General features: G+C 54.6%; 1 protein-coding gene across 1 annotated transcript in view; it reads right to left on the bottom strand.

Moving 5' to 3' along the window:
* SGIP1 (SH3-domain GRB2-like (endophilin) interacting protein 1) overlaps nt 1-11,456 on the bottom strand; it is a 37,717-nt gene extending 26,261 nt beyond the window's left edge. The window contains exons 1-11 of the mRNA XM_010007981.1: nt 11,366-11,456; nt 10,340-10,403; nt 7,710-7,734; nt 6,275-6,352; nt 4,705-4,761; nt 4,338-4,392; nt 3,656-3,831; nt 1,908-1,919; nt 1,312-1,323; nt 570-594; nt 190-241 (exon numbers count right to left, since the gene is read on the bottom strand). Of these exons, the coding sequence (XP_010006283.1) occupies nt 190-241; nt 570-594; nt 1,312-1,323; nt 1,908-1,919; nt 3,656-3,831; nt 4,338-4,392; nt 4,705-4,761; nt 6,275-6,352; nt 7,710-7,734; nt 10,340-10,403; nt 11,366-11,456 (647 nt within the window). The remainder of the gene's footprint in view (nt 1-189; nt 242-569; nt 595-1,311; nt 1,324-1,907; nt 1,920-3,655; nt 3,832-4,337; nt 4,393-4,704; nt 4,762-6,274; nt 6,353-7,709; nt 7,735-10,339; nt 10,404-11,365) is intronic.
* Nucleotides 11,457-12,575: the final 1,119 nt, after the last annotated feature.

Here is a 12,575-nt window from a genome sequence, read left to right as displayed (position 1 = left end):
CCCCTCCCCAGTGCCCAGCACAGGGGGATGATCCCTGCCCTGCTCCTGCTGGCCACCCCAGTGCTGACCACAGCCAGGATGCTGGTGGCCTCTTGGCCACCTGGGCACACCCTGCCTCATAGCCAGCCCTGTTGCCCAACACCCCCAGGTCCTTTTCTCCCCCCTCACCCCCAAGGGCCCCGTACTGACCTGGCAGGGTCCGGGGTGGGTGTGGAGCGCCGGGGCCGCGCGATCTCCTCACCTGTGGCACAGGAGGGACAGCCCAGGGTGAGAGCTGCTCCCCCCACCCCAGCACTCCCCAGCCCACCCCCCAGCACAGCCCACGTCCCACCCCTGCAGCAGGGACCCTGGCACAGACAGGTCTGCTTAATGCAGGTGTTATTCCCGAGGAGAGCTGCACTGCTTCCGTAGGGCACCCCAAGGGTGCAGCCTTCTTTAAGGAGGTGCCCTCTTTTCTGCCAGGACACCTTTAAAGCAAAACTGACCTGCTGCCCTCCCTCCTTTTTCATTTCTTTTACCACCACCCCCTGCTGCAACGACTGCCCTTGGGGGCTGCAGGACATACTTACTGGATAAATTCCTTTTAATCGTCCCCTGGAATGAGAAACACAGGAGGTGAGTGGGATGCAGAGGGACAGGGGCCACCCGAGGAGGGACACGCCAGGAATTGCCCATCTAAGGGGACACTTAGTTCAGGTGGCTGCTAACACCCACCTGCTGGGCTGTGGTGGGAAATCCCACCTGCTCCCAGCACACAGGGAGCAGACAAAGCTCTGCCAAGAGGGCTTGGAGCCACGTGAAGCCATCTCCAGGCAGAGCAGGGCTGTCATCACAGCTGGCCTGACACAGAGGCCTCTGCCACCCTCACCCTGTTTGAGATGGCATCAACCCAGCCACCTCCTGGCTGGTGGGCTGCAGTGTGATCTGAGCCCAGGGACGTTTTTAGCAGTTTAAATCCCGGCCCTCACCACACAACCCACACCTCCCCTGGGCAGAAAGAGCTGCAATCCCTCCAGACGAGGCAGGAAGGGGGGAGGGGTGCATGGGGACCCCCCCACACCACAAACAGGGGCTCCAGGGGTGTGCAGGGATGCAGGTGAAGCCTGGAGGATGCTCATCACTGGGGTCACCTCTGCGCTGGTGGGGCAAGACAAGGTCCCACCACCCCCTGGGGTGACAGCAGAGCCCCAGCACCCTGCTCCCCTTCCCCTGAGCTGGCTGTGGAACCCCAGCACCCACTTGGGTGACCCCAGCAGCGACAGACCCCTCCCCAGCACCCCCATTCCCAGGGGGGAGGCAGTGGGTGCTCACCGGGCTGCGCCGCTGCGGCCAGCGAGAAGGAAGAGAGAAGAGACAACCTGGTCAGAGAGGGACAGGTCAGCACCCCGGACCCCCAGCACCCACACACCCCCCAGCACTCCAGGAGGGCTCCCCCTCCTTGTTCCCAAGGGATGAGTGGGGACAGCAGTGTCCAGAGAGGGACCCCAATGCCTGAGGAAGGGGTTGATTTCCCCAGCTGGGGCTCCAAAGGCCTGGGGAAGCCACCACCATCACACACCAGAGCCCACCAAGGGGCTTCTCTGCCTTCTCCTACCTGTCAGTGTGCAACCATGTACATAAACCACACCCAGGAAAAACTCTCCTTAGCCATCTTGCCCAAACCCACCAGCTTTTCCACCCAAACTACACCCCCAGACCATTCAAAACAAAAGCCCTGGTTTTAAATGCTGAGAGTTCAATCCAGGAAAAAAAAACAACCAAGCATCATATGCTTCCCAGAGCAGGAGGGTTTGTTACTGGCATTTCACATCCCAGCTGAAGAGCCATGCAGCCCAGGGACCATGCAACCCAGAGAGGACAGGGCTGTGAGAAAAAAAGGGAGATTAAAAAAAACCAAAACCTCTTACCGGACTTTTCCTCTAAAAGAAGGCAGGAAAAGAAGAGCAAAAAAGAAAATGAGAAGGTATTTTCTATAAGGGGATAAGACAGAAATAAAAGACCTGTGTTCTGAGCAGCAGCAGCAGGTGTAGAACTGTTCAATATCAAGCAGAGTCAGGTGTGCATCCAGCCCAAGGGAAGATCAGGGGGAGAAAGAGCACATGGGAATAAAACCCTGTACCCTTACAGCAAGGGGGGGTGGAGGATGTGCCCAATATAGACTTGGCCCTCTCAGTGAGTCCTCAGTGCTTTTCCCATCCCATTGTTAAGATGCTGCACTGTTCCCTCTCTCCTGCCAGGATGATGTCTCCTGCTTCATGTCTGTACGGGTCTGTGCAACCTGGTGGGGCCAACACTTTGAAAACCCAGATTGGATAATTACAGAATGATTTGGGTTGGAAAAGGCCTTTAAGACCAACCAGTCCAACCGTTCCCCCAGCCCTGCCCAGGCCACCCCTGCCCCATGTCCCTCAGCACCATCTACAGGGCTTGGAGACCCCTCTAGGGATGGGGACTCCCCCCCTGCTCTGGGCAGCCTGGGCCAGGGCCTGACAACCCTTGCCAGGAAGAAATTGTTCCTAATATCCAACCTAAACCTCCCCTGGCACAACTTGAGTCCATTTCCTCTTGTCCCATCCCTTGTCTTTGCAATAAACAAATTCTGGGAATTGTTTCCATCCCCTATCAACTTTACCCACCCACCTGGCAAATAATTGCCAGTCTCCAAGACTCCCCCTCTCCTTTTTGCTTGAATTCTTCTTGGTCAATGTTGAGGTTTAGGGTTTGATAGCCCCCCCACCCCTCCTTTTCCTGTGCTTCCCAAAGCAGCCAACTGCAGTTTCTCACCCATGACTGCTAACAGCCAGGAACTGCCATGTTTCAGCCCAAAAAAACATCCAGGAGGGGACATGACTAGAAGGGACCAAACTGAGGGGAAGCAGAGCCAGGCCAGAGGGACTCTGGGTTTCCCAGGACAGTGACTTTCATTAAAAGTAGCAACTTTGGGTTGGGAAGAAGAAATAAAAGCAGTGATTTCATTTCCTCTTCCTTGTTTCTTCTTTCTTCCTTGATTTTTGCCTGTTCATGCCCATGTTGGATTCATTCACACTTCAGACACAGGCTAATTATAAACCAGCAAAAGCTTCATCTGAGAAGACACTTTTAGCCCACACTGAAAGGCAAAAAAATCCAATCTTCTCGTGGCTGAACAGATTGGGATGAGACAACAGATCTTGACAAGCTTCAGGAAAACCAGTGGGTGATGGTATTTATACTGGGAGGAACTATGGAGGTAAGAGGTTCCCTTCCACTGACCCCAGATGAGAAATGTCCCTCTAACATCCCACAGGAGCAGTGTGGAAAAACCCTCAACATGCTTCCCATGTCCTGGGAAGCTGGGCAAGACCCACCTGATCTGTGTCCTGAGCGAGGATGACATGGAAAAATGAGAAAGAAAGGGGAAACGGGAGGGAAGAACACATTCTGATCTCTGCTTTATGAGCAGAAATGGGAATTTTAAAGATATTTTGGGCTGGAAACATCACCACAATGTATCTGAGTCACGTTGTTGCCTCTAGACAGATGGGGTGAATCAGGACACAAAGGCCAACTCAACTGTCAGGACCTAAGGAGGTGCCCCCGGCTCCCTCAGGCTGAGCCCAGGAGACCATCCCTACTTCTTCAAGCAAGGGAAGGGGCAGAAAAACCCAAGACTCACCACGGGGGAGGGAGAAAGTGCAATGTTGCCTATGGAGGCCTTCAGCTCGTCCACGGTGGCCGCGCTCTTCAGGACATCTTTGGCCTGCAAGGGCTTGATCTTGATGTTGAACTTCTTGTGCGCCTCCTCCTCCTCCTCCGACTCGCTGGAGGAGTAGAAGTGCTTTCCTTTGGTAGGTGGGGCTCAGTTAAAGAAGGTGTCCCTGCTGCAGCATCCAGAGGCTCAAACCCCCCTGAGAAGTAGGATCTGGGGGTTCCCAAAGAATTATTCCCAGCATCCAAGGGCAGGAGGAGCTGCCTTCCCATGGTGACCGCGCCGGCTCGTGGTCCATAGAGGGTCAGAGCTTTGCAGCAGCAACAAGGGGAGAAATCCTGCTTTTCCACTCTTCCTCCATCCAGCTGTCAGGAGGAAGCTTAAAACCCTCCCACAAAGCCAGTCCACCCTGCTGGGACCCTCACCCCTCCTCAGCTCACAGCAGGCAGCTCACTGAATCCATGAAGTCACCTTGTGCTCTGCTGCCCCAGGTACCTCCCTCTGGGAGCCAATTTGAGCCACAGAGCAACAGCTAAACATGAAAAGGGGGGAAGTAAATAATAAATAAGCTCAGCTCCCAGGCTGGTTGGGAACCCCTGCTCATCTTACAGTTTGTAAGCCAAGAGGGAAAGGCAACAATAAAGGATATAGCCTGGTTCCTCCGGTCGGATGCTGTATCCCTCCTCATCAAGCTCAGGGGAATTCTCAGCAGGCACCAAAAAAAAAAAAAAAAGCCCAGAAGAGTCAGGAATGTTGTTTCTGCTCCTGGAACACCTGAGCAGTTCTTCCCTGCTGCAGGGAGGGATGCCCAGGGTAGCCCCAGGCATCCCAAACCCGCTGGTGGCCCCTGGGGCTGCAAGTGGCCCCCCCACTGTGCCCTGGCCCAGGTCTGTACAACCTGATGGGCACACAGGTGCAAACCACACATCTGGGGACAACAAACACCTGGACATCCCCCACCGAAGGCCAAAAGGCTGCTGGAGCTGGGGGGAGGGGAGGCTCTGGGGGACACTCACGTATCTGTCCCAGTCGATCTCGGCGTAAAATCCATTGGGGGCTCCATTGGTTTTCTTCTGCAGCAGGTGGGAAACCACCATTGCCAGGTTTTGAAGCGAAGGGAACAAGAACACAGCAGATCTTTCACACTTCCGTACCCACGAGGGGACATACACATTGTGTCTGTATGGCTGGGGTGCTGCTGGGGGTGCAGGCACTGCAGAGAGCTGCTCTGCACAGGCACGTTGGCAACACACACCAGCATTCCCCGTTTCTGGAATGTCTTCCACATCAGACAACTGAAAGCCTTCCCCCCTCCCCCCCAGTTCCTTAGCTGAACATATGTATTAAGGAAAAGAGATGAAATGGGTGTTTCTGGGTGTGCCAGCCCCAGGGGGAGCTGGTGGCAGTGGGGGATCCCATGGGGCACAGGCAGCACCAATATCCACCAGGAGATAATCACCTTTCCTGGAACAGGCAAAAGGAGGTCTGGGTTTTGTTATTTGGTAGCCAAACCACAGGCCAGGGGTCAGTTCTTCACCCAGGCTGGGATCATCAAATCCCAGAGAGGTTTGCTTTGGGAAGGACCTTAAAAATCATCTAATTCCACACCCCCCTGCCACGGGCAGGGACACCTCCCACCAGCCCAGGCTGCTCCAAGCCCCATCCAACCTGCCCTTCAACACTGCCAGGGATGGGGCAGCCACAGCTTCCCTGGGCAACCTGGGCCAGGCTCTCACCACCCTCACAGCAAAGAACTTCCCAAGATTTCATCTAAATCTCCCTCTTCCAGCTGGAAACCCTTCCCCCTCATCCCATCCCTCCCTGCCCTTGTCCCAAGCCCCTCCCCAGCTTTCCTGGAGCCCCTTCAGGCACTGGAAGCTGCTCTCAGGTCTCCCTGGAGCCTTCTCTTCTCCAGGCTGAACACCCCAACTCTCCCAGCCTGGCTCCAGAGCTGCTCCAGCCCTCCCAGCATCTCTGTGGCCTCCTCTGGCCTCACTCCAAGGGAACACAGTATCAGTGCTTGCCACAACACACCAACAATACACACACACAGAGGTCATTGCTGCTTCAGACCCAGGGGGGCTGGTGTGGGGCAGACTTTGGGCACCCATCACCTACAGGACCATCTGCTGCTCCAGGCACCCAAACCCCACCCAAGGCTCCTGCTGGAATTGCTGGAAGGCCAGCACAGGGATCGAAGTCAGGCTCGATTCTCAGTTTGGGGGACACCTAAATGAGATAACCCAGTTCCCTGCAGCTGCAAAACACACCCCTCCACCCCACAGCACCCTGCCATGGGGCAATGCACCATCCCAGGGCTGGATGGGGCCCCCTTGCCCTCCCTGTGCCACCATCCTGCCCAAGAGCAGAGCCTGAGGGTGAAAAATCCAACTCCAGCTGCAATTCTGGGACATTCCTTTCCCCCCCAGACCATCTCCATTTAACCCCATTCCTGTTCAACTCACCCACACTGGGCTCAACCTAAATGGTGCTTTCCTAGACTCTGGATTTCAGCCCCTAAATGACTGTCAGCTTTTTTTTAAACACCCCTGTGGCAGCTGTAAAGCCAAGCTCTGTTTTCCTTACCCCATTTTTTTTGCCTCCTTCCCGGGCACTCTCGGGTTTGCTATTGCAAGGTGGCTCATTGGGCTGAGGGCTGGGAGGCTGGAAGGGGTCAGGGGTTGGCAGGAATAGGGGGAAAGGGTCAGGTGGGGTTTGATTGATTATCCATATATTTAAAGAGACAAAAAAATAAGTGAAAGAATTAGCAAATACACAGTTTTGTGAGAAAAGGAGGGCTCAGCCGTGGCTCCCTTAGGAGCAAGCAGGGTTTTTAGTGGGGGCAGGGAACTAGGCTCTATTCAGCAGACAGAGGGTTTGCCTCTTGGCCACTCCAGTGGCTGCAAATATTGTGGTGAGAACAGGTCATAGGAGATAAAGTTACACTAAATCCTCCAGTTCCCTCCCAAAAGTTTCAGTGCCTTCATCCCAGCTCCCCAGACTATTGCATTTCTGCACCTTCAGCTTGCTGGAGAGCTGGGAACCCTGCCCTGCTTAACAACCTGGAAAATCAAGAGGAGGAGCTGGGTTGAGAGGGCACCTGAGCTCACCATGGCCCCTACCTGGCAGGGAAGGCAAGAAAAGCCCTTCTGCCTGCAGAGGAAACAGCTCCAGGCTGCTCCTTGCCTTTGACTTATTCATTACTGCTGAGTAGAGCCGTGGTTAAAGCACTACCTGAGCTGCAAGCTCTGTTTTGTCTTTTAATCTCTATTTCTTAACAAGTGGCTTATGGATGCAGGGTGAGCCCAAAGCCAAGGATCTTGGGTCAGATGGGAAAATGAAAAATGAAATGAAAAGCAAACTCTCAGAAGGATTTTGCACCCTGGTTTTTCGTGTGGCTTCCAAAAAAAAAGACCCCCCAGCGCAGCTCTCCCTGCTGAGCCTCCCCAGAGTCTCCCATTTTTATTTTCAGGTGAGCTTCTAACACCTGAATTTGCTGAAGAAAACAGCACAGTCCCAGTCTGAACCCAACATGCTTATTTGCAAACTGGAAACCAAAGGGCTGAAGGAGAAGGGGTCAATCCCAGATCCAGCAGGAGCGTTTCTATCGAACGCCGTGAGTGAAAGCAGCAATAATTCCAAACCTGCTATCTCCTTGTTTTTCAGTTTAATATAGAAAAATAAAAATAGATCTTGGAAACAGCTGTCCTGGCAATTTTCCCTGAACTCCTCACACAGCAAATCTGACCCAAGCCAATTAGTGGGAGTGGAAAGGAGGATGAGGAGCTGGGGGGGGTTTAGCAGGACACCTGGTCCCTCTGCCCACAGCCCTCCTCAGAGCTTCCTGTATTGGTCTTGTTTTTGTAGAAAACCTGGGATAAGTCATTATTTCAAACAGGTAACTCCCTGCTGGCATTTCTTTTCTATATTAAACAGAAAGGAAGAGACAGTTGACAAGGCAGTGAGGGAGGGACTGGCAGGGGAGGGAGGGGGAGGCAGGAGGGGGCTGTGCTGTACTTACGATGCCGTCCCTGTCAGGAGACCCTCTGCAAAAGAGCAAAGAGAGGCAGTGGTGTTAGCTCCTGAGCAGCACCCTCACCTCACCAACCCAGGGGGCTGCTTTGTCTCCACGAGCCCACAGAGACAGTGCTTTGGATTTGGAAGTGGCCAGCAAAGCTGAGCTCCCTGCCCAGCTCACGCCTGGCGAAACCCACCCTGTGGGTCTCAGTGCTGTTGCTCTCCAGTTATGACATGACCAATGTTCTCCTGCTCAGTAAAGAAATGGCTCCTGTGGATGCTTGTGCTGTCCCCTGGCTCCTCCCTGCAGCCACCCCACAGCCCTGGCTCTGCACAGCCTTGCAGAAGGCAAAGCAAACAATCTATTGAGAAATGAGAGGTTTTCCTTCTGCCAGAAGCGCGGCCACTTCTCCTTGGATTGGAAGCTGCTGAGACTCCTGGAGGCTGCTAATCCCCCCCTGCCTCTGGGATTTGGATCTCAGCCACAGCACAAGGCAGGCCCAGCAGCCACCTTCAGATGCTGTCTAAGGATGCTCAGTTATTTACTGAAAAGCCAAACGTGCTGATGGAAGCCAGCCTGGCTGCTCTGCCTCCCGCCCGCTGCCCAGCTCTGCCTTGCCAGGGACCTGCTGCAGGTTCATGTCTGACTCAGGTCACCAGAGAAACCCTGCAGGGCCCTGCTGCCTGTTCCACTGACACTAACATCTTTGAACTTCATTAATTCATAGAACTGTTTTGGCTTAAGACCTTTAAGACCATCCAGTCCAACTGTTCCCCCAGCCCTGCCCAGGCCACCATTGCCCCATGTCCCTCAGCACCACATCTACAGGGCTTGGAGATCCCTCCAGGGATGGGGACTCTGCCCTGGGCAGCCTGGGCCAGGGCATGACAACCCTTTCCATGCAGAAATTGTTTCCAAGATCCAATCTAAACCTCCCCTGGAGGAACGTGAGGCTGTTTCCTCCTATCACTTGCTCTTGGGAGCAAAGACCAACCCTCCCCTTCAACTTCCTTTCAGGTGTCACACACACCTCCCATCTCTCTTATCTGGTGTTTCATCTCTTCACAGAAGATCACACTCCAAAGTCCTTTGGAAACAGAGATCCTCACTCCCCCCACAGGCAGGGAACATCACCTCCCATCCAAGTCCCCAAAGCCCAGCCTGAAGTGGCCACGGAGACCCTTGGCTGGTGAAGGAAAGACCTGGCAGGCTCTTGGCCCCACACTTCAGCTCTGGCACATCCCACATCTCCCCAGAACCCAGGCAGCACCTCCAGAGACCCCCCCCTGCAGTGCCCACTGCCCAGGCTGGGGGGGCCATGCCTAAGGGTGTCCATGGGGCCTGGGGGTGCCAACCAGGGGACCTGCAGGAGCACCCCCAGCTGCTCCTCCTGGCCCCACGGGATTGAGAGAGGACCCAAAGCCTCCTGGGGTGATGACCACGCTGTGACCCCGTGCTAATCACTGCTGCTTGCTAATTGCAGCCTCCCTCTCTCTCCCTGCCAGCTCGTTACCAGCATGAAGGCTCCAGGACTTGTTATCCGTGTTGTCTTCCCAGCCCTTGGAAGAGCAGGTGGCTGGGAACAAGCTTGGAAAGCTGGGTGCAGGCTGGAGGCAGGACCTTGGCTCTGCCCCCTTGGCTCTCCATGAGCAGAAAAGCAGGCTGCACAGCAATTTCTTGCTCATCCTTCCCATAAATTACAAAGGAGGCAGGAGCAGAAGCTCCTGGCCATCCCACAGCCTGGCTGGTGGATGGATGGACAGTCAACATTCCCCATGGGAAGTCCCCTCTGCCAGCAGGGTGCTGCACAGCCCTTCTTCTGGGAGATGCTTCATGACCCTTACGTAGTTTTGGATCACTTTTTGTAGCAGGCAAAGCCTCACAGGTGCTGGTGCAGCTGGGCTCACCATAGCCAACACGTGTCCCTTCCCATGGGAAACCTCACCAGCCACTGCTGAGATACAGAACAGCTCAGGAGAACAAATTGGACAAAGAAATCTCACACTGCTTCTGCTGGGAGCTTCTGGAAAGGCCAGGAGGATGCTGCAGGAGCATGGCTCCCCATCTCCTGTCCCATCCCTGGCACACTGGTGACACAGGCCCTTTGGGGACATCCCCCCAGAGCCACCCCAGGGGCAGCTGAGAGCCCTTCTCGGGCTGCTCTCAGCATCCCTGCACAGCATCCCCCACCAGATGTGGCTAAGAACTCCTGCCAGATGTGGGGAGGAGCTCCCACCAGATGTTTCTGCACCCCGAGCCTGCCCCAACCCCCCAGCCCTTCACTCCACCCACTCTCTTAATCGAATTTGCATCACAAAAGGTCTCTGCAGCCAGGCAGACCAGCAGCTTGGGCAGATTCATCTGCTGAAGCTCTCCCAGGAGCAATTTCCCTCCTGACCACCACTGGCTCTGGCTGTAAATTGCAGCCACGTGGAGAAGCACAGAATCATCACAGCTTCATTCTCTGCAGCACCACCCAGAAAGGACCTTCCCCAGCCACTGGGTGCACCAGTTTCTCGGCCCAAGGGTGACAAACACCCATGAGGCACCAGCTCCCTTCCTGTGCTGGCATCAGCTCCTCCCCAGCATCAGCAGCATCATCTGCTCCTGTGGTTTGTGTCTCCCTGACTCACGTGGAATCAGTGTCCTTCTCTTTCCTGCGTATCCCAAAGGCCTTCCTGGTCCGCTTCTTCAGTCCTGTGGGCAGCAAGAACAGAGGTTGGAATGCAAGATTAAGGTCTTCAGCTTCACATCAAGGCTCCAAAAGGTTCCTTATTCCCTTGCCAGCTGCCTTGTCCAACCTGATGCAGGAAACTGAAGAGCCAACCCCAAGCCACCACCAGCAGGGCCCCACAGCTCACACGTCCCTTTGCTTACACCTTTGATTTGTTCACTTCACACTCATTAACTTGATCCCAGCCTGTGTGATGACACATTTCCCAGCTAGTATTTCTAAGCTTAATTACAGGCTTCTCTGCAGTGCTACATGTGGGTATTAATGTCTGGAAGAGGAACCCCCTCTTTAGTGTAAAAAAGAAACTACAAACAACCAACCAACAACCCAACAGTTTAAACCATGCAGCTGGTTATTTAAAAAGGAAAACCAACCCCAAACCTGTTCAGGATTCAACAAAAACCCTCAAGCTTTGCCTCAAACTGTGCACTGAAAGAGCCAGGTCTCCTGTAGCTCCCCAGAAACCAGCCCTGGGCACCCCAAGAGCACAGGAGAGCTCATCCCAGAAGCCCTGGGCCCCAGCACAGTTCATTCCATTGATGCTTTTGGGGAAAGCTGGGTTCCTCTGGTCTGCCTCCTGCTTTGAACCTGCCCTTGAGTGGAAATGATTTCCCATTTTCCCAGGAACATCCTGCTCCTCTGGCCATGGACTGGAACAGGCCACCAGCACTACCAGTGCCAGATTTCTGCAGCACATCCAAAAATGCTGGATTTAAATGTTATCAAAAAATACAAGGGGATGCTTCAGGCTCTTGGTACCCCATGGTCAGGTTGGTTTGGGGCCAACACTAGGTCCAAGGCAGCCGTGGTGGCACCAAGAGAAGCTCCAGCAGCTCTCCTTGATGTTGCTGGTGGAGCTTTTAGGTTGGACACATCCCCCACAAAACAGGAAAGGAAGGAATTGCTCCTGAAGAGAAAATCACACTTCCCTTCTCCTCCTCCCACAGCAAGCATAGCATGACCAGGAATGAAGGGATCTTCTGGGGTGCCAGGAACTCCCAGCAGATGGGATCCATAGGTCTCCAGCTGCTGAGGGCAGCAGGGATGGCCAGGGTGATGCTGAACCCAACAGGCTCCTCCTGCCACCTGGCAGGGACAGCTCTGGGTCACTCCATGTCACCCTTCTGCTTCCCTACAACTGCTTAAGGCTCAAGGCAAGCAGAGCACGTCCACGTGGGGCACCAAGGGGTGGCTCAGAGCTGGGAGGAGCTGGAATCACTGCTCAGGGGATGTTCTCTCCAGCAGCACCTCGTGGGGATCACACCCCACCCAGTGATGATGTCCCTAACGGGGGAAGGTTCCTGTTCATCTCACCCCCTGGAACAACCTCATCCTCCCAACTCAAAGCAGAAGGAGGGCCAAAAAAAAACACCCCAGAAATGAATTGTTGTTCAGTTTCAGCTGAAGAAGGGCACGATTTGACTAAATTTTGTAGCAAAGCCTTCTGCTCAGTTATGTAATGGTCCCACCATCTGCTTGAAATGGCAACTGCTGAAGGGAGAAAGGGATAACTCAGAGAGGCAGGAAGGCTGTGCCTCAGGAAGGGGCAGGGGGGAAGGCTGCCTTCCCACCAGCAGCAGCTGCAAGAGCTGCACCACAAAGCCAGCCTTGCCCACAGAGGACAAACACAGGGGAAGCCACCAGCCCTTCCAAGGTGCTACAGCTTCACATGCAATTAGTCCTCATCATTAATCACAGAGTGGCTGGGCTGTGAAGGGACCTTAAAGACCATCCAGTCCCAAACCCCTGCATGGGCAGGGATACCTCCCACCAGCCCAGGCTGCTCCAAGCCCCATCCAACCTGCCCTTCAACACTGCCAGGGATGGGGCAGTCACAGCTTCCCTGGGCAACCTGGGCCAGGGTCTCATCACCCTCACAGCAAAGAATTTCTCCCTCACATCTCATCTCCACCTCCCCATCTTCAGCTTGAATCCATTCTCCCTCATCCCATCCCTCCCTGCCCTTGTCCCAAGCCCCTCCCTAGCTTTCCTGGAGCCCCTTCAGGCACTGGAAGGTGCTCTAAGCTCTCCCTGGAGCCTTCTTTTCTCCATAGGACCCCTGTGTCCATAGGACACCAAGCCAAAATGGTTCCAGTGCTCTTACTGACCTGAGGAGCCACAAGCCAAGGCTGAAG

The sequence above is a fragment of the Chaetura pelagica genome, unplaced genomic scaffold (assembly GCF_000747805.2).
Source record: "Chaetura pelagica isolate M959 unplaced genomic scaffold, ChaPel_1.0 scaffold212, whole genome shotgun sequence".
Taxonomy (NCBI): domain Eukaryota; kingdom Metazoa; phylum Chordata; class Aves; order Apodiformes; family Apodidae; genus Chaetura; species Chaetura pelagica.
This window is presented reverse-complemented; position numbering and strand designations above follow the sequence as displayed.